This window comes from Vigna angularis, chromosome 2 (genome assembly GCF_016808095.1).
Source record: "Vigna angularis cultivar LongXiaoDou No.4 chromosome 2, ASM1680809v1, whole genome shotgun sequence".
NCBI classification, from domain to species: Eukaryota; Viridiplantae; Streptophyta; class Magnoliopsida; order Fabales; family Fabaceae; genus Vigna; species Vigna angularis.
In genome coordinates this window covers 44880727-44903443 of record NC_068971.1, presented here as the reverse complement: position 1 = coordinate 44903443, position 22717 = coordinate 44880727, and the positions used below count along the sequence as shown (strand labels likewise).

The 22717-nt window shown below is 30.1% G+C and overlaps 3 protein-coding genes across 5 annotated transcripts; 1 reads left to right on the top strand and 2 right to left on the bottom strand.

Moving 5' to 3' along the window:
* Positions 1-1459: 1459 nt before the first annotated feature.
* LOC108322400 (protein PSK SIMULATOR 1) lies at positions 1460-3959 on the top strand. 3 transcript variants are annotated; one of them, XM_052872758.1, is made up of 2 exons: positions 1460-1753; positions 2152-3959. In XM_052872758.1, the coding sequence occupies exon 2, from the start codon at positions 2184-2186 to the stop codon at positions 3882-3884; it is 1701 nt and encodes a 566-aa protein (XP_052728718.1). In that variant the 5' UTR covers positions 1460-1753; positions 2152-2183; the 3' UTR covers positions 3885-3959. The 3 variants fall into 3 exon arrangements, with proteins under 3 accessions (XP_052728718.1, XP_017409964.1, XP_017409963.1); XM_017554475.2 differs by having other exon boundaries at positions 2139-3959; XM_017554474.2 differs by having other exon boundaries at positions 2116-3959.
* Positions 3960-9288: 5329 nt separating this feature from the next.
* On the bottom strand, positions 9289-11195 carry LOC108322414 (cytochrome P450 76A2). Its single transcript, XM_017554488.2, has 2 exons — positions 10227-11195; positions 9289-10138 (listed from the first exon to the last, which is right to left on the bottom strand). Exons 1-2 carry the CDS (start codon positions 11133-11135, stop codon positions 9500-9502), a joined length of 1548 nt encoding a protein of 515 aa, XP_017409977.1. The 5' UTR covers positions 11136-11195; the 3' UTR covers positions 9289-9499.
* Positions 11196-17769: 6574 nt separating this feature from the next.
* Positions 17770-19638, bottom strand: LOC108322409 (cytochrome P450 76A2). Its single transcript, XM_017554484.2, has 2 exons — positions 18675-19638; positions 17770-18590 (listed from the first exon to the last, which is right to left on the bottom strand). Exons 1-2 carry the CDS (start codon positions 19599-19601, stop codon positions 17952-17954), a joined length of 1566 nt encoding a protein of 521 aa, XP_017409973.1. The 5' UTR covers positions 19602-19638; the 3' UTR covers positions 17770-17951.
* Between the last annotated feature and the right edge of the window lie 3079 nt (positions 19639-22717).

The following is a 22717-nucleotide window of genomic DNA, read 5'->3' as shown; positions in this document are numbered from 1 at the left end:
GAAAGAAATCATTAATTATTTTAAATTTACAAAACAAAAAATTAAAAGGTGAAAGACTCTTTTTAAAGAATAATTAAATATTATAACGATAATTTTTATAATTACTAAAGATTAAATATTGTCAACTTCTATCATCTGCAACTAACGATTTAGAATTAAATTGAACTTAAATTAAAAATTGTTAAACACTAAAAAAATAGTTTTACACGACATAAAATCAACGAAAATAAGGATGAAAAAAAAATATTTAAGTCAAATGAAAAGCATTGATACACATTACGTTGTTCAATTCTCTTGTTTACAGCTACCATAAAGTCTCAAATGTATTAAAAGATCTTTTAATAAATTTGAAACATCTCTTTTCATTGTCAATTATATGGTGGTAATCTGTCTTTTTGAAGTGGGTGTTTCTATTCACATGCACCTTTTATATATAGAAAAAAAAAATTCATGATTTAATTTTTAATAAATTTTTAGTTTGTCCACCTTTTCATCTTATAATAGTATGAAATTTTTTAAGAGTGAAAATACATTCCACCATTATTCACTTTGGTTTGGTTGTTAGGTTTGAACTCCTAACACATTTTTCTTGACCAAGTTGTTTGGTTTGGTCGTAAAACTGGAACTATATATCTTTGAAAGTATCAGTCACTTCTTATAACTTTTTGCCAGTACCAAATCTTACTGTCAAAACTTGATAGTCTATTATTTCATAGTATTTCTCAATAAACATTGTTGTTTCACTGTGCCTTGTGCATACAGATATTGTTAGTTAATATCGGAGTAAACTAAAATTTAATCAATAGTCTCACAGAAATAAAACAAGAGAGTAATTCCTACCCTTTTACAATTTCAATATGTTGACCAAAGAATACTTGAATCGAAAGCCTTGTGAATTTTCAAAAGGAGAAAAAACAAGACATTATTAAAATTCAAAAGTTTGTTAAGTTACAACACACACTACAACTGTGACTTTGGAGTGAGACGACGGAGAAGTTAAAGAAATCAAGAAAAAACGCCCTCAACAAGCTGGTTAATCATAAAATGTTATTTTAAGTTGGTCAATATGAAATTAAAAAAGTTATCTCATGAGATAAACTGAAATTAAATGACAACAAAAGAACCCTTTACATATAAGTAACGCATGTATTATTTTCTCATTAAATAATGAATGAACTTTAAAGTTACGTAAAATTTAAGATTGAACGAGAAAGTAAAAGCTTCGGAGGATGTTTTTGGCAATACATTTGCTTGAAACTACAAATAATCCTTAATTATTATAGATATCATTTAGTTCCTCCACACTTATCAAAATTTCAAGATTTATAAGTCATTATATGTGTTCCATAACATTATTAAACATAAACTACTTTTTTTAACATGAATTTGTTGAAACCTACTACATTTTATTTTATAAAGTTCATCCATACCGAACCAAAGAAAACAGCAACAGTGGTTTATCCGCATCCAGCGTGAGACACACTCAAACGTTGGAGCAATTACCAAATCCAATCAAGTCCCTCAACTGTCAACGTAATTTCCACGTTCTACGAAAACGCCACACACCTCGTTTTGACCGAATTCTCTTTCTCTTTCCCTTTCTCTTTCTCTTTCTCTTTCTCCTCTTTATCTTGTTCCAACATCACTCTCTTTTCCGTTACCGTTCACCTTTGTAAATCTTGGATGCCTCTATGCATCTTCCCTCTTTCTACGCTTTTCAATTTCCTCTCCTTCAACTCAATGTCACACCACGGTATGTTGATGATTTCTTTTCTCTCCCTATTCTGTTGTTTTTCACGTCTTACTAGGTGACTGTTAGTGACAAGAAAAGGGACAAAAATTTTGAATTTTGAATAGTGGGTTTTGGGCCCTTGGAGGCTCGTGTATTCCCCCATGTGAGTTTGAATTAGTCTATATTGACCTCTTGGTTTTGGCTTATTCATGACCAAGACGACAATTGGGGGTTAGGGTTTTTTTACCTTTTGTTTTTGTTCTTCTTTATTATGGAAATATTACTGTCTTAATCCATGATTTGGACTTTGCTATATGTGGTTCGTTCTTGATCCGGTGTGTTTTAGATTTCTAATTTGAGTTAGTGGATTTGATGGTGTACAGGATACTGATTAAGTGTGCTTTAGGATTGTTGATTAGGTGAGTTCATTGGATTGGGGAATTGAGTGTCGATGGGGGGTGAAACGGTGAACGGGTCATGGTTCAGTTCTTTGTGGCCAGTCTCTCGGAAGAGTACATCATCCGATAACAAGGTTGTGGTGGGAATTTTGGCATTAGAAGTCTCAGGGTTGATGTTGAAGGTGGTTAATTTATGGCAGTCTTTGAGTGATAGGGAGGTATTGAGTCTGAGGGAAGGGATAATGAATTCAATTGGAGTAAAAATGCTGGTGTCTGACAATGATGATTACTTGATGGAACTTGCGATGAATGAGATGCTTCATAACTTTCAATCTCTTGCACGCTCGGTGGCTAGGTTGGGTAAGAAATGCGTTGATCCGGTTTATCATCGTTTTGAACATTTTGTTCATAACCCAGCTCAACATTATTTTCAATGGTCTGGATGGGAGTATAGGTGGAAAAAGATGGAGAGGAAAGTGAAGAAAATGGAAAAAATTATAGCTGCTACGACACATTTTTGCGAAGAGGTTGAGGTGCTAGCAGAGGTTGAACAGACTTTCAGAAGAATGCAGGCAAATCCGGAATTGCATCGGGTGAAATTGCTTGAGTTTCAGAAGAAGGTTATGTTGCAGCGGCAGGAAGTGAGAAATCTCAGAGACATGTCTCCATGGAATAGAAGTTATGATTATGTTGTCCGGTTGTTGGCGAGATCACTATTTACGATCCTGGAGAGGATTGTACTTGTTTTTGAAAACAAACACCCACCGACTGTCCAACCACATAATGATTCTCTGCATATGAATTCTAACAATCTTCTGCGAAGTCATTCCTTTTCTGTTATGCATTCATCTGTTTATCCTTCAGAGAACAATATCTACGGATTGAATTCAGGTCCTGCTGGGGGGAGGCCGGTATTAAACTCGGGCTTTTTAGTAGGCAAAGGGAAAAGAACGAAGAAACAGCAGCAGAAAGAAGAACCTGTTTTCTTCAGAAAGAACACACATTCAGAAAGCAAGCACTTGGGACATATTATGGGCTTCAAAGGTTGTATGTCTGCTGCAAACGGTTCTCCTGTCATACAGAGCTGTATGCAGACAACTGGTGGCTCCATGAGGTTGACTGATTGTCATTTGAAATCTGTTGATAAAATGAAAACAGTGAATGAGTTATCTCTCCTCAACAGAGTTAGAATATATTCTAAGTTATCCATCCATAAACTGTTAAAGCCTGCTTCCAAATCCCTTGGTGATGCAGCTCTTGCCCTGCATTATGCCAACATGATTGTATTGATTGAGAGGATGGTGACATCACCGCACCTGGTTGATCTTGCCACAAGAGATGATCTATACAGTATGCTTCCAACTACTGTAAGAACTGCTCTAAGGGCTAAGCTTAAAAGTAAATCTTCTTCCAATCATCATGATGCAAACCTTGCTGCAGAATGGAGTCTGCTACTTGCACAGATGTTGGAATGGTTGGCCCCACTGGCACATAACATGATAAACTGGCATTCTGTGAGAAATTTTGAGAAGGAGAACTCAAATTTTAGCGCAAATGTTTTACTTGTTCAAACTCTTTACTTTGCAAACCAAGCAAGAACCGAGGCTGCAATAGTTGATCTTCTTGTTGGTCTTAACTATGTGTGCAGAATTGATACAAAAGTTGGCACAAGAGATACACTGGATTGTGCGAGGACTAGAACTTTTAATGGTGTTCGTTTAAGAAAGAATGGAATGTACAATGAAATTTTATAGACTATGACATTAACAACGTCTGAGGGTTAGTGGCATTAACTCTGTACAGTCAATTTACTTCTACTATGTTGATTCTATTCTTTGGAAAGTTACATTTGATCCAATCAATTTAGTTTATAAGGTATTCACATAAATTAATTTGTTCAAAATAAGTGATAAACTTTATTCGTTAGTAATTTTATTACATATAAAATGAATATGACTTTTCTTTTTCAATTGTCTTAGTTTGACATAAACTACTTTGAAACGCTCTGAAAACGGATCGTCCACTTCCAAAGACACGAAACATATCAACCATGGTAGATAGTTGAAGCAATTTCAGTTAAAGTAGAAATTAAAATCATCATGTAAAATTTAATGCAGAAAAAGTATAAAGGCAACGATGAGAAATATATATAAATATATATATATATATATATATATATATATATATATATATATATATATATATATATATATATATATATATATATATATATATATATATATAGGAGAGAGGTTTGTTGACTTGTTTTTTTTACATTTTGGCAAGTAGACAAAAATATCCTTATGTATCATGGGTTCTAACTTTTAAGGTTAAGGTTATTTTAATAATTTTCATTCTCAAAACTAAAAAAACCCCAAACCCTTAGTCACTTTCCTCGTTCTTCTCAACCCTTTCTCTTTCACCTTTCTCACTCCAACCTTTTCTTATTCATCTCTAATGTAGCCCCAATTGAAAAAATCATAAACACTTGATGTTAAACAATTTGTCTTTGTAAAGAGTTAAGTCATTGACATATTCACCAAAGGTTCATTCAAGATCTCTTCAATTTCACCATCTTCACCAACCTCTCTAATTTCATCATCGGTTGAATCATCATCTTTAAAAAGAACTCTCCAGGCCAATTACCAATTCCTTCGGATGTCATTATGCTTGTGAAAATTAGATAAAATTACATAGGACAAAGATTATAAAATGAAAACTCATTATAAAATTATTTTTTTTGTAAGAAATTGTTTAACAAGTGTTTCTATTTTTGAGAATGAAAATTATTAAAATACCCTTAACCTTAAGGGTATTTTTGTCTACTAAAATCTGGTACACATTGTTAAAATGTACCAACTGAAAAACGTACATGCGTTAGCAAACCCATATATATATATATATATACACACGAAAGAAAATAAAAAGATGATAGAAAAAATGAAAAGAGAATGAGTGCTGAAAATCAAATAAATGAAATAAAAAACTGCAGAAATTTAAATAAATGCAAATAAATTGATGTTAGAAATGACACAGAAATATAAAACAAAATGAATTAAAGACGAAGGGCAAAGAAGTGCAAGATCATAAATGATAAATAAATCAAGATTTAAAGAGAAGTGACAAGAATATAAAGGAATTGTATTGAAAATTGGGTAAAAACACTTCTGTTACTAATAACACCAGAAGCCATGCTGATTGATACATGTGGTTTTGCAGAAAATATGTAAATGTTTTAACCAAGAAAACATAACTATCATGGTTTACTCATATATATATATATATATATATATATATATATATATATATATATATATATATATATATGTATATATATATATATATATATATATATATACATATATATATATATATATATATATATATATATATATTTGTGAGCCTTTTCTTCTTAAAGTTGTGAAGGAAATTCTGATAACTTTTTAATAGTGCTGTGAAAGTGGATTAAAATTTAACTTATAATTGTATAAATCAGTAAAACAACTCGTTTACCTGTTATTTTATAATGAACTGAATTGTATTTAATTTTTTTTTACTTTCTATCATGTGATAAGTCGGACCACAACACTACTTTTTGGAATCAATTTTAATGAAAAAGTTTGTTTACATTTATCTTCCCCTAGTTACAAATTAACATAAAAAAGTTCACATGCCAAAAATTTTATTCTATTTGTCCAAACACGAAAAAATTTCACTCTTATTTTATTCTTTTTAAGAATGTAATGCATTTTTGCACTAAATTTCACTTTAAGGAAGAATTTTCCATTAAAGAATATTATTTATTAATATGAAAATCGGGATGTTAACAGTTTGTTGAATAAATGTAAAATAAAAGTGATACAGAGTACGAATTTGAGGGGAAACTCTAGGTGTGAATATGTGAATATTATTATTCAATCAGTTCATACTTCTAAGAAGATATATTTAAGAGAGTGAAATTATTCTTTGTTTACAGAGAATTTTAGTCATTTACATATCAATACTATTATTTTCATATCCAGCAAATTTTTATACTCGCTTTATATCTATTATTTTACTCTTTATTTTTTTATAAATACAAAAAATCACTTTTTAATGAATAAATTATCTTAAGAGTGAGTTATTAAGTGATGTTTTTGATGTAAAATAAATATTTTCCTTTTCAATCGTCACGAATAAAGGTATTTTGTGAATAATGGGCCTGACTCATAATTTAAAATTTCCAATATTTATACGTAGGGTGTTACTCCCTCCACCACCCCAAGTGCTCCTGCACCTCTCCACTATTTTCATTTATTCCAAAAATATTTTACACTTCTCCACTATTTTCTTTTATTCCAAAAAACACCTCCCCACTATCTTCAACAATCTTTCTCTTTCTCTCTCTGCATTAATGGAACATTTACATGACTCAGATTTGAACTTGTGATATATTTAAAAATGTAAAATAACTTAATATTATTTACATGACTCAAATAACTTGAATAAAGTATTTAATTTATTAGATAAATAATATAAAAATATTATTAAATACTTAAAATATAAAAGAAAAGTTATTTGTTAAAGATTTGGAATTTATTTAGTTATTTCGTTATTATAAAGTTAGTATATAATAATAATAATATATTATTATTTACTATTAATATTATTATGTTTATTATTTTGTATTTGCATCTAACTTTTAAGTTTATAAAGTGGAGTGGAAGTAGTAAAAACACTAATTGAAGTTTCTCTGAATTTTATATTTTGCAATATATCACAAGTTTAAATCTGAGCCATATGAATGCTCCATTAATGCAAAGAGAAAGATTATTGAGAATAGTGGGGAGGTGTAGGGTATTTTTGGAATAAAAGAAAACAGTGAGGAAGTGTAAAGTATTTTTGGAATAAAAGAAAATAGTAGAGAGGTGCAGGAGCACTTGAGATGGTGGAGGGAGCAACACCCTTATACGAACGGTATCTTAATTTTTGCTAAATGCATTTTTAATTTTAACTAAAATAATAGTAGTCGTTGAAATCTTGTTCTTTTTACATTATATTTCATAAATAATTTCTGAAATTACATCAATTTCATCGATCCATTAATAATATATTGGTATGACGTTTTCAAAAACCATTAATCCATGTCGTCGGGGGAAATAAACTAAATATTGATATGCACTAAAAAAATTGTTTTAAATATATCACAGCAAAATTGAGATTTTATAAGACTAATTTTGGAATATATATTTTTCTTAAAAAATTTAAATAATAGTATAAGAACATATAAGATTTTTGTACTTTGAATTTTATCACAAGAATTTAAAACCTGTTATATTAAATTAAATTTTGACATAATCATATCATGAAATTTAAGGAAACAGTACAAAATTATAAGAGTCGATAATAATAAAAATATGGTAAAAGTTGAATGAAAAAATAAAATCATTTTTTTCAAATAGAAGTTACACCTAGACCAATGAAAATAAATGACATATACATGAAAATATTTATAGTCCACTTATAACTTGGATCTATGCACACACATTTCCATGAGATATAGACGAATCAAACAGCAATTAAAATAAAAATTAAGTCTCACATAATCTGAAAGGGATATGAGGAACCAGGTCCAATGTTTTCATGGAGATTCCATTTCCAACCCTAAGTGGGTTGTCTTTGCTCAGAGTTTTAATCTTTAATATTAATTTTAATTCAATTAAACCACATCTCGAAGCAACTGGTACAATAGTTCTTCAAAATGGCATCTTTTATATATACATATAAATGCCGTGACAGTATTTTAAGATTATTTCCTTTCTTCATGGAAGAAAATAATTAATATTTTTGTTTGCATAGGCAAGAACAATTATTGAATTTAGAAATAAGCGATGGTCTTTCGCAATGAAGCACTTAAAAAATTGAGACCCATTCTTTGAAGTTACCCTATAATAGTAACATCATTTAACACATGACTTTTAAACAATTTATATTTGACTTGGACACCTGTCATATTGGATGAAAAATATTTTTTAATAATAAAAATATATGATCATAATTTTTTATTGAAAAAAATATTACAATGATCTTTCCAATTAAAAAATATTATAGTTATAGAGTAGTTTTGGACGTGAATTTATTAAGAGGCGTGAAATAAGTTATGAACGTTTAACTAATTAATATGAGCGAATTTAATTAATAACAATGTTGAAAAAAGATTCAAACAATTAAAAGATCAATGAAATAGTAAGGAGAATAACTTTTTAATAATTTTTTTAGGAATCTAAGCTTGGTAAAATAGAAAATTAAATAATATATAATAAATAAAGAGGCAAGAATGTCATAAAAGATCTGGTATGAACAGGATAACATAAATATGTTGAAAAGAAAGTCATAAAGAGGCAAGAACTAGATATGTTGAAAAATGTTAGATCCATAAATTTTGATAAGATTGTCAGTGATAACATAATCCAGTCATGTGAACAAGATTTGAATATAGATTTCTTTTGTGTATATTATATCGGCCTATTTATTATCTTGAGAATTGATTAGAACAGTTTTCATATCATGAAAACATGTCTGTTTTTTTTATATTTTATTTGATTCAAATAAAATTAGAATGTTAGGGAAAAATAAATTGAAAAAATATTGTATCAATTTTGAAAATATTGAGTTAACTTAACTTTCCTATGATATGAAATTAGCAAACAAAGATATCCATTCATAAAAAAGAAACTTCGTTAAGTTTTAATTAATTTATAAATTCTGGTATCTTTATTTGAATTTAGTTAAATAGTTTTCTTTATTTAAATATGTAAAATATTTTTTATTTTTATCTAAATATTCTTGATTCTAGAATGAGATTTAATAATTATGTTTTTATTTTTTTAATTTTCTCAAATTGGTAATTCGACCCACTCATTCTTTATTTAAGTATGAGTTCATCAATGAACTCAAGGAATAATAATGTCTTTAGTTTTTAATTTTCTCAAATTAACCGGTCAATCCACTCATTCTCTATTTGAGTAAAAATATTCACTAACGAATTTAAAAAGATTAGGGAGAACAAACAATTTAATCGATAAATTGAAGATAGAAAGAAAACAAAAATAACAATAACATAATTAATCGATTGAAAAAAATTAAATGACAAATTATTTAAATAAAAATGAAAAAACATTTTAAACACATGAAATAAAGTTGTAATAAATTTAAATTTAAAATACACACATCTATAAGGATCATATTACTACAACCTCGTTTAACGAGTAAAGGAAAATCTTATGATAAGAATGACAAAATAAAAATTATGAATAGAATACGGTGCAAGTACAATTATTATTGTTACAGTGCGAAAAAGTAATTATATTTTGTATTTATTATGTATTAATTAATCATTAATGATGGAAGAGGAAGAGGGAATTAATTTAGGCACAGCAAGCAAAGGTTGAAGCTTTCGCATGGTGATACCGAGCCTTTCCCTGGTATCCAAGGTGGAGGGTGTGACATGACTCGGAAGTTTCCAGTCAAATTCGTGAAGCAACGATCCCAACACAAGATGAAGAATTCTGTGCGCTAGGGGCAAACCTGCACACATTCTTCGTCCACTTCCAAAAGGAATCAACCCAAAATTAGTTCCCTTGTAATCAATGTTCTTGCAATCATCGACAAACCGTTGGGGTTTGAACTCAAGGGGTTGCTCCCAGACACTGGGGTCTCTCCCTATTGCCCAGGCATTCACCAAAACCTGGGTGTCTTTCGGAATGTCGTATCCCATGAACTTTGTGTTCTTCGTAGCCTTCCGAGGAACAAGCAACGGAATGGGAGGATGCAATCGAAGTGTTTCCTTAATCACGGCTTGTAGGTAAGGAAGGTTGTCTATGTCACTCTCTTCAACTTTTCTTCCACGCCCAACCACCCGATCGAGCTCACTTTTCACCTTCTCCAGCCACTCCGGGTTGCGCAGAAGCTCCATCATCGTCCATTCAATTGTGCTGCTTGTTGTTTCTGACCCAGCCAAGAATATTTCCTGTCCATCGTTTAATAACACTGGTTGGTTACTACCACCATGTATACATATATAAAATGCTGAAATAAAATTTTTGTATATTTTGTACCAAAATGAAAATGTTGAGGTCTTTGTCTGAAATTTTGAGTGTTTCTTCACTGTTGCTGCTTTGAAAGTCAATCAACACATCCAAGAAGTCCCTCGTTTTTTCATCGGAGTTCTTCTCGTCCAAACGCTTTTTCACGAACTTCGACGCGATTTCCAGAGCTTTTCCCATGTCTCGATCCATCTTCCTCCTCAAACCTTGCGGGTCCAGCCGCCTCAACCACGGGAACATGTCGGCGACGTTAGCGTGCCCTGACCACTCCATCAAACCCATCATCGCAGTGAAAAACTCCGACCCGTCTTCCGAATCAGGGTCGAACAGGTCCCGCGACAGCATCAGGTTCCCTAAGAGGTTGAACGACATCAGGAACACGAACCGCGCCACGTGGACTCCGCCACCCTCTTCCAACTTCTCAGCCTCTTTGCTCAACCATGTTATCATGTTGTTTACGCACTTCCGCCGCACTGGAGCGGTTTCGTTTATACGTTTCGCCACCAACATGTCCACGGTGACGAGGCGCCGCATGAGGCGCCAGTAAGGGCCGTAAGGGGCTAAGGCCAGGGAGGATTTGTTGTAGTTGTGGACGCGCATGGTTTCGGTTATGTTGCGGTCTGCGAAGGCGTGGTCGTGATGCTTGAAGAACACGGTGGCGGCGTCGGCTGAGAGAATAGCCATGGTGTTCATGGCTCCGATTTGGAGCCACACGACGGGGCCGTGTTTGGCCCTTAGATCGGTGAGGGTGCGGTGAGGCCTGTCTCCGAGCTGAAACATGTTTCCGAATATGGGCCATCCCGGTGGTCCCGGAGGAAGACGGCGGTTTCTGGCTGCGGTTTTGCGACGGAGGAGGAAGATAAACAGAACAGACAGGAGTAGGAGGAGAAAGAGTGAAAAATATTCTGAAGTCAACGCCATGCTTTCTGGGAACCAATTTGTCTAATGGAAGTTCTCTGTTTTTCGTCTCTACTTCTCATATATATATATATATATATATATATATATTGTGGATCCCAATGTCATAAGGAAGAGAGTAACACCAGGAGCAATGTAATATGACATATATTTATTGATAAACATTATAAAGATAAAATGATTTTTCTATAAAAAGAAAAACAAAAAATAAAGTAGGTAGTATGAAATGAATATAGAAAATTTATGTGTGTTATCCTTTCTCTAACAATAAATCTGGAAGTTCCAATTTGAAAGGATAACGAGAGAAGTTTAAAATTGATAGGGTACGAAAGGAAAAAAGATTGCATTGAAATGGAAGAGCGGGAAGGGTAAATTTTCTACTTGGGTATAATGGTAGAGCCTTTGTACCTAACAGTATCATAAAAAATAGAAAAAATAAATTAAAAAAATGTTATTCTATATTAACATGTTTACTTTTTCTTTTTCATAAGACATCAAAATCACGTTATACTAGTTTAAAAATAATTTATCTAATATTTTAAACTCAATATATAACTTTCCAATTGTGAAATTAGCAAACAAAGACATTCACTCATTAAAAAATAAAAAATTGAGTATTTTTATTTAAATTTAGTTGAATATGTTTACTTTATCTAAATATTTAAGTTATTTTTAATTTTTTAAGCACTCTGTTATTTAATTTTACTATCAACTAGACAGAGACGCATCCGTACGCATGTTTTTTTTTCAATTTCTTTTTTTTAAATAATACGATTATTTTTATTTTTATATAAATAAATTTAATATATTTAATAACAATTATAAATTTAATATGCGTACAATTAATAGGAATTATATATTTAATAATAGTAATTACTGCTGATATTATTATAATAATAATTAGGTTTAATATATCATTTGGTCTCAACTTTTCGGGGTTTGGTTCAAAATGGTCCTGTCTTTTGAAAATGTTCAGTAAGACTCCATATTTTGTTTAAAAATGTTCAATTTGGTCTTTTTTGTAAACGCCGTTAAAAACTTAACGGTGTTGATGCCACTGTGGCTAAATCTGAGTGAGGTGTTATGTTGGATAATTACGTGGCACTGTGAAGTGAAGTGAGTTGGTGAAAATATTTTTAAAAAATAAAATGACTTAATTTGGATGGTAGGTTTAAGTGTGGGTTAAAGCAAAATTACCCTTATCTAAGACTGATTTAGGCATTTCTGGGTAAAACATTGTGCTGCAAGTGGTTTTGGCTGATGATTCCTTCAAAATGAAATTGGAACAGCGTACGTGCGTGCGTGAGATAAGTGGTCCTAATCAAGGCTAATAAGTTGATGTTGTTGTATTTGGGATTAGGGTTTAATTATATTTTGTTTGATTGACGATGATTCTGCCATCGAAACTTACTTCTCCTTCCTGCGAAAAACCAACCAGAAACAGAGAAGAAAGGGAAGACAAAGAATGATATCTCCCCCTTTCCTACGAAGCCACAACAGAACCAGAAACGAAAAAGAAGAGCGCCTCCCCTAGCGAGCTTCTCTCGCGCGTGACCGAAGAACACCTTCCCAAGTTGGGTTTGTTTGAGACAAGAAAAGGATTTGGGAAAAAAGTTGTTATTAGAGTTCTTTAAGTGTGAAACAAGCATTTGACAATTAAATTTAGGGTTCAAACCTAATGCATCCAATTAGAATTCAGAAATTAATAGAAATTGATAACTAAAAGTGATTAAAAGGAAATCTCAATCCTAATTAATTATAATTAAAAGAAAACCCTAATCCTAATTTATTGGTCCTAGCAGCTCTTCTTTTTCGTTTCTGGAACCACTTGCAGCACAATGTTTTACCCAGAAATCCCCAAATTAGTCTTAGATAAAGGTAATTTTGGTTTAACCCACACTTAAACCTACCACCCAAATTAAGTCATTTTATTTTTTTAAAATATTTCCACTAACTCACTTCACTTCACAGTGCCACGTAATCATTCAATATAACACCTCACTCAGATTTGACCATAGTGGCATCAACACTGTTAAGTTTTTAACGGCGTCCACGAAAATGACCGAATTGAACATTTTTAAACAAAATATGGGACCTTACTGAACTTTTTCGAAAGATGAGACCATTTTGAACCAAACCCCCAAAAGTTGGGACCAAACGATGTATTAAGCCCAATAATTATTATTATAATTATAATGATATTAAGTAATAATAATGCTAATACTAATACTAAAATTACAAATACTAAAACTACTGTACTAATATTAATTCAAATAATAATATTAATACTAATACTAATAACACTAATATTAATAATAATAACAACAACAATACTAATAATAATATTTATAATACTTATAATAATAATATCAATAATGATGATATTAATAATAATGGTATTAATAATCATAACAATAATTATAATATCATGCTAATGAATATGCTAATGAATATCCTAACAATAATAATAATAATAATAACAATAATGCTGATATTAATAATTAATAAAAAATAATAATGAATATATTAATAATGTTAATCTCAAAGTTGATTCTAATATTAATCATAATAATAATAAAAGTAATAATAACAGTAAAATAATAATAATAATGTTAATAATGGTAATATTGTTAATAATAGTAAAACTAATAATTTAATAATAATTCTTCTACTACTAATAATAGTAATAATTCTAATTATGATAGTAATACTAATAATAATAATACTATAACTAATAATAATACTTAAAATAATAACACTAATAATAATAATATTACTAAATAACAGCAATGATAACAATATTAACCATAATAATTAAAAATTATATATTAATAATAATAGAACTAATAAAAATTATAAATTACATATTATGAAAAGAGTAGAAATCCATTTAGTAAAACAGTTGGTACAATAACCCTTTTTTTTCTGGAAAAAAGAACATTAATGCTAATACTAATAATAATACTAATCCTGATAATAATAATAATTATAATACCTATAATAATACTACTGCAAATAAGATAATAACAATAATAATAATACAAATACTAAAACTACTAATACAACTATTATTAATACTAATACTAATACTAATAACACTAATACTATATATTAATAATAATAGTACTAATAAAAATTATAAATTACATATTATGAAAAGAGTACAAATCCATCTAGTAAAAAAGGTTGGTACAATAACCCTTTTTTTTCTGGAAAAAAGAACATTAATGCTAATACTAATAATAACACTAATCCTGATAATAATAATAATAATTATTATAATACCTATAATAATACTACTGCAAATAAAACAATAACAATAATAATAATACAAATACTAAAACTACTAATACAACTATTATTAATACTAATACTAATATTAATACTAATAACACTAATACTAATAATATTTACAACACTACCACTAAATAAGAAAAACAATAACAATAATAAACAAATACTGACACAAATAATAATTATAATAACACCTATACCAATAATAATAATAATAACAATAATACTACAAATGATAATAATATTAATGCTAATAATAATAATACTAATATTAATAACATTAATGCTAATAATAATAATAATAATAATAATAATAATGATATTGGTAATTTTACTTAATAATAATTGTGATAATAATAATAATTCTATTAATAATAATAATGCTAAATAATAACACCACAAATAATAATAATAACAATAATAATTAAAAACTATAAACTAATAATAATATAATAATAATAATTAATATTTATACATTTTGAAAAGAGTGGGAATGCAAAATTAAAATAGTACAATAACTTTTCTTTTACTATGAAAAAACAACATTAATACCAATACTATTAATAATAATAATAATAATACAAATAGTAATACTAATAATAATAATGTTATGTTATTATTAATATTATTAAATTTATTATTATAACTACAATTATTATTACTATATGTTATTATTTTTAGAATTAAATATGTTTTTGTCATTAAATTATCAATGATTTTTTTGTTTTAGTTTCCAATTACCAACGGTGTTAGTTTTTGTATGATCCGTATATAAAGTGTGATAACATGTGTACACCTTTTAAATATTTTTTTTGAAATTGAAAGTTAACTTGTTTTAACCGAAACTTAAATTAGGATCCTTAAAAGTTATTTACTTTAATTGAAATTAAGAAAATTGTGATTAGAATTCCTTACTTCAATATTTGCTTTCTTTATTTCAATTTTTACGGTTCTGTACGTAATTGGATTAACAAAATTGTGATTAGGCTTCTTAATCTTTGCTATTACTTTAATCAAATTAACAAAATCATGATTAGGATTTTTTTATTTCCATCAAATTGGTATGCTTGCGGTGTTTTGTGTACTTGAAAAGCCAATCTTGAATTATAACTGCTTTCATGGTTGCTCTGATGGTAGATGGTACGAAACTGGCGAGGAGTTGGAAAACTTTTACTTTTGTATGAGTACATAATGCGTTATCTTTCTTTACGTTTTGCTTTGGGAGGAGGTGACCTTAACCTTGTTAATTGGCTCGATAATAATAGTTTAATCTAATGTAATTGATTCTGAAATTTTTGAGATGTATGTTAAGTTGTAATGATCAATTGTAATGATCAATGCATAGTCAAAATCCCTTGCAGAAGGTTTATCGTCAGAGAATATAGGTGGAAGCGATTTCCTCTGTTTGTAAACTTTGCAGAGCCAAACATGATATTAAAGTTTTTCTAATCAAAGTTATCAAATGATATTAAATTTCCTTTCCTTAACCGTCATTTTCTTTTCTCAACTACTTTTCCTAATAAAGTTTCTAATGAGGCAATACTTAATCAATAAGAATGTACTTTTTTTTTCCTTCACTGGATTTTTATTCCAGAGGCTTTTAAAATTAAGGGAAGTGCTCAAAATATCATTATTTTGTAAATGTTTCATCTATTACATTTGATTGATAATTTCTGATAAGGATATGCAGAAGATTCAAAGCAAATATAAACAATCTAGCACTTGAATAAATCACAAGTTTTATATATACATCATAATTTCTTTTGTTTAGTTTAATGGATTTAGGTAGAGTGATTGAATACTTTAATGGATTTAGGTAGAGTGATTGAATGGATATGAGAAAATTTGAAGATAAATTTTTATTATTTATTTAAGTGAATTTTAGAGGTAAATAAGAATAAATTTAGAAGTAAAGTTTCTGAAAATTAGTGTATAACTTTAAAAAAAAATTACATTAAAAAAAATACGTGCAAAAACTCTAATGTAATTTTCCACTTATTCAGTCATTCCTATTTTAACAATTTTTCTTTGAAAGAAATAGTTTATTGATGTAGTTTTCTCTCATATTCATATTTAGTAATTGCGATGATCTTGGTAGTCAGGGAATATATGGAAAATGTTGTCGTGAGAACTTTAAAGTGATTACATTAAAGAAAATTTGTGAAAAAATTTGAAGGGGTTCATAAAAAAAGTTAGTGCAAAAATTTCAAAGCAGCTATGTTATTCCTTCCTACTTAATAAGAATTCTGTTTGGAGAATTTTTGTTTGAGAAAATGAGTATATTTAAGGACAGTATCGCTCGACTAAAATTTTGAATATTTCATTTTCCATATCAGCACAATAAAAATACAATAATACACCAATAATAAAAAAAATGACATGTGACTGTATCAAAATATTATTAAAAAAGTTGTTTTAACATATATTTCTCTCTCTCACACACATATAAAGCTGTCAAAACGGGTCATTTGGCCCGATCTAACTCGATCCATCAGAGGTTGGTCACTTAGTGAGTCAACTCAACACTCGACTTATTTATTAGCAACTTAGAAAAATTCGAGCTCGGCTCGACCCATCGCGGGTTAATGGGTAAATAGGTTTAGTTTTCTAGTTCACTTAATTACAATTTTTTTTAAATAAAAAATTTACAAACTTCCTATAATTTAAATCTAAACAAATTTCACTCCCCAAGAGTATTTAATTAATTTTGAAAATAAGAAACTTAAATAATTTTTTTAAACACAAACAAAATAATAAATATTTTTTTATAAAATTAAAATTAAATTTTAATAAAATAAAATTAAATAGTTGGGTTGGTGGGTCAACCCGCATGAACCGAACTTAAACGAACCGAGCTAAAATCTAACCCATGTAAGAAAATACAATTTTTTTCAAACCCTACCCGACTCGCAAATTATGACCACTGCTCTACACACGTTCATGAAAGGACTAAGTAACAGTCATGATTTTATTTTTCAATTTTTTTCAAATTTTGTAGTCAACTCATTCGTTATCTTTCGTTTCAAGTTAATTAACGAACTTAAATACATTAAAAGAAGGAATGAACAATTTAATGAATTAGTTAAATAAGAAAAACGAAAAATAACAATCACATATTTAATTGATTATAAACATTAAACAGTAAAATATTTAAATAACAATAAAAACCATTTAAATCACTTAAATGGAATAAAATTTTAATTTGAAATACACAAACTTATGAGATGCTAACGCTCTAATAAATTAAAAGTAAATCTTACTTAAATGAGTAAAAGAAAATCTTTCGATAACAATGACAAAATATAAAAAATTATCAATGGAGTAATGAAAAGGTAGAATTATATTCCCACTGCAAAAACACTAATTATATTTGTATTTATTCTTGGAATTTCAGTCACACATCTTCTAAACTTAAACATTTCAATTACACATCAACCATGGTGTTGGAAAAGAAATGTTTAGCACTACATGACCTGTGATATGTTTTATTTGGAAATAAAGAGAACAATAGATATTTCTTATGTATTAATCATTAACGATGGAAGGGGAAGGGGGAATTAATTTAGGCACAGCAAGCAAGGGTTGAAGCTTTCGCATGGTGACACCGAGCCTGTCCCTCATATCCACGGTGGAGGGCGTTACATGATTCTGAAGTTTCCAGTCGAATCGGTGAAGCAACGATCCCAACACAAGATGAAGAATTCTATGCGCTAGGGGCACACCCGCACACATTCTTCGTCCACCTCCAAAAGGAATCAACTCAAAATGATGTCCCTTGTAATCGATGTTCTTGCAATCTTCCACAAAGCGTTGGGGCTTGAAATCAAAGGGTTGCTCCCAAACATCAGGGTCTCTCCCTATGGCCCAAGCATTCACCAAAACTTGGGTGTCTTTGGGAATGTCGTATCCCATGAACTCTGTGTCCTTGATGGCCTTCCGAGGGACAAGCATCGGAATGGGAGGGTGCAATCTAAGTGTTTCCTTAATCACGGCTTGTAGGTAGGGTAGGTTGTCTATGTCACTCTCTTCAACTTCTCTTTCGCGTCCAACCACTTGATCAAGCTCGCTTTTCAACTTCTCAAGACACTCTGGGTTGCGCAGAAGCTGCGTCATCGCCCATTCAATTGTGCTGCTTGTTGTTTCTGACCCAGCCAAGAATAATTCCTGTACATCGTTTAATAACACTGGTTACTATCACCATGTACACATATATAAAATGTTGAAGTAAAAATTTTGTATATTTTGTACCAAAATGAAAATGTTGAGGTCTTTGTCTGATATGTTGAGTACTTCTTCATTGTTGCTGTTTTGAAATTCAATCCATACACCCAAGAAGTCCCTTGTCATTTTATCAGAGTGCTGCTCTGCCAGACGCTGTTTCACGAACTTCGACGCGATTTCCAGAGCTTTGCCCATCTCTCGATCCACCTTCCTCTTCAAACCTTGCGGGTCTAGCCACCTCAGCCAGGGGAACATGTCAGCCACGTTAGCTTGTCCTGTCCACTCCATCATACCGATCATAGCAGCGAAAAACTCCGACCCGTCTTCCGATTCAGGGTCGAATAAGTCCCGCGACAACATCAGGTTCCCTAACAGGTTGAACGACATCAGGAACACGAACCGCGCCACGTGGACTCCGCCACCCTCTTCCAACTTCTCAGCCTCTTTGCTCAACCATGTTATCATGTCGTTTACGCACTTCCGCCGCACTGGAGCGGTTTCGTTTAAGCGTTTCGCCACCAGCATGTCCACGGTGACGAGGCGCCGCATGAGGCGCCAGTAGGGGCCGTATGGGGCTAAGGCCAAGGAGGATTTGTCGTAGTTGTGGACTCGCATGGTTTCGGTTATGGTGCGGTCTGCGAATGCGTGGTCGTGATTCTTGAAGAACACGGTGGCAGCATTGGCTGAGAGAATAGTCATGGTGTTAATGGCGCCGATTTGGAGCCACACGACGGGGCCGTGTTTGGCCCTTAGTTTGGCGAGGGTGCGGTGAGGCATGTCTCCAAGCTGAAACATGTTTCCGAATATGGGCCATCCCGGTGGTCCTGGCGGAAGACGGCGATTACTGGTTGCGGTTTTGCGGCGGAGGAGAAAGAGAAATAGAATAGACAGGAGTAAGAGGAGAAAGAGTGAAGGATATTCAGAAGTCAAAGCCATGATTTTTTTGGGAACCATTTTGTTTAATGGCTTGTTTGACGATATCTTTATTGTCTGTCCCTCTCATATATATAACTGAACACGATTTGTATAATGATTTGAGCTCTGTCTTTGACAGCTATCAGTGTAACCAAAACCAAAGACCTCTGAAGACCTCATAGAAATGTGTGAAAACCTTATAGAAAAGTGTGAAAACCTTATAGAAAAGCGTGAAAAAAATATTTTGATTGTAATTTTTAACCGGAGTAATAATTCTCCTACACCTACCTACCTGAATTTTTCCTAAACCTCCAAATTTATTACATTGTCCTTCTGAGTAATACTGCACAATTTACAAAAAAAATTAAAGAATCTTTTAATAAGATTACTTTTCAAAAATTGAAAGTCGAACCCTACACCTCCAAAATTCATCCAATTTCCCCCTCCGCACACTTCCCTCTCGATGCTCCTTGTCTTCCTTCCTATGTTGCCGTACTTCTTCCTCTTTCTCTCGTTGTATCTTTTTGTATCTCAACCGCGCTCTACACTAAGGTTGGTGGTTCATATGTGTTTTTCCATTGATAATAAAAGGACTATCTTATTCCAGTAAAATCATAACCAGGTTAAAGGTAGCCAGCGTTTGAATTTTGGTTAACAGTGTTTCAAAATGCGGTTCGAACGGTGTTCCACTGTTCTAACCTGAAACATACTCTTTAACCTTGTTTGCTGTGATGAATAATTGATCCGACCACCACTCAACCACCGGACCACCAACTCAAGACCACAGCAACATGCCAGGAGATCACAAAGTGAACGAACCTGAACCGAGGGTGGTGGGGTGCAAAGTATATTAAACTATATTTTATATTTAACGTGGGTGGTTGGACAGAATTAAAGGATATAATAGAAAATTTGGAGGTCCAGGAGAATTACTCTTTTTAACCGTCATAAAAAAAAAAAATATATATATATATATATATATTTATTTATTTATGCAATAACAATAGGATGACTACATACGGTTTCCATTCAAATTATAAAAAGTAAAAGAGAGTGGTATTGAATTTGTATGTTAAATAACTCTTTTTCATATACAACATGAATTTAATATCATAATTTTTTACTTCTATTTTAGTTTATCTTTATTCTCTTTTATTTTTTATCTTAAAATACAAAAATTTGTTAAGACAAATATTGTTTCAACATTAGGTGTAAAGAAAAAAATCGTTTAAATACTGTGTGAAGACAAAAATTGTGTGTTAGGAATCATCTAAGCAAATTAACACATTGTCTAAACATTACCTGTAAAGACAAAAATAATCTGAGTACTGTGAAGACAAAAAAACCGTTAAATGTTAGTGTTAAGGATCATCCGAGCGGACATAATTTTGAAGTTTAAGAAATTGTTTAAACATGTATAATACTAAAGGATTAAGATTCTCCAAAGCTTTATTACATGTAAGTTATATTACTCTTTTGATTATTATGTTGTGTTATTCTTCTAGTGTGCATCATATCAATACATTACCTATGTTTAGAGACAAGAAGATATTCTATAAATGTTTTCTTTATTCTTTTTGTCAATCTCTTTCGTACACAATACAGTTATTTTTGCAAGATGCAACATAGCTTCTAACCTAATACAAAGATTACATCTCTACTAAAACGTCAAAAGCTTTAAGTAACAAATCTTTTAAAAATAAACATATATAAAGAGAACTGCACGAAGAAGAGAAATAAGAAAAAATATATGTGCATGCTTTCTTATTGCTATTTTTTTAAAGCTTACATAATATAAAGATTGTTTTTTTGTAAAAAAAAGTCCTTTACAAGTTTTCGAAATTTCTTTGTATTGATTTCAAATACTTCCTAAAGTTATATATTTTGTTCTTGTAATCTATAAAATCATTGTTGTTTTTATTCAAAAGTGAAATAAATCGTTTGTAAGATTAACTCAATGAAATTAAACTATCTAATCAATTAGACTAATTTATATGGGATGTTATACTCATCTTATTCACTTATATTAATTATATATCAAAGATGATTAAACTCAGTTTATAATCTTTATGATTAATAGAATCTCTTAAAATTATTTAAAGAGGACTAAATCTATTTAGAGTCCACTAATATCAAAACAAATGTATTTTAATGCTTTTTGTTTTTTAAAGGTTGTTTCACATGTTTAATAATCCTTGCAAAGAAATTAAACACTTATTTATAAAGGAAACTTTATTTAAACTATCTTTTCTATGTTTTTCTGTATTACAGTATTAACTTTTTCTTATGATTACGATCATTTTACTTATTAAAGGAAAAACTTTCTTTGACTTCATGTGATTACTATTTGGCAATGTTTATAAGAGTAAAATAATATTAACAAAAATTAACTTTTGTATTACTGAAGGAAAAAGAAAAAGAAAATAATAATAAAAGATAATATCTGTAAAAACGTTACTGACATGAAAATACCATTACTCTTATAATAAAGTCGAAGGGTTATAAAACATTTATTTACTCTTTCTCGTTAATAAGAATTAATGAAAAGAGAAATGATAGTTATATTAATTAAGACATGAAATTAAAATATTAATTAAGACATTAAATTAAAATATTAATTAAGACATTAAATTAAAATATTAATTAAGACATTAAATTAAATTATTAATTAAGACATTAAATTAAAATATTAATTAAGACATTAAATTAAAGTATTAATTAAATATAATATTATTAAACACTGTTAAAAGAATGTCAGTTTTTCCCCGTAATTACGGTTGTATTATTTTGGAAATCGCGTTTGACTTGAATTTAACGAAATTCATTTTGGTTTTATTATATAATTTTTCATTATCGTTTTTCAGTTCTAGCTTGTTTGTTCATTTAACAAATAATTTTCTGTTTTTAAACTCAGTAGTTGATAGGCTAATATTTCGAAAACACTTTTAAAATATTTGCCATAAATGAAATTTGGAAAATAAAATATGTTTTTCTTTGAGTATAATAATACAAATAATACTACTCAAATCATCATTTTATATGAATTTTGTTTCTTAGAACTTTTGAGAGTCAAAGGATATAACCTTTTCAACTAACACTTTCGTTTTTCTTATTCTCAAATCATCGTCATTATGCAATTCCAATCCTTTTGTGCT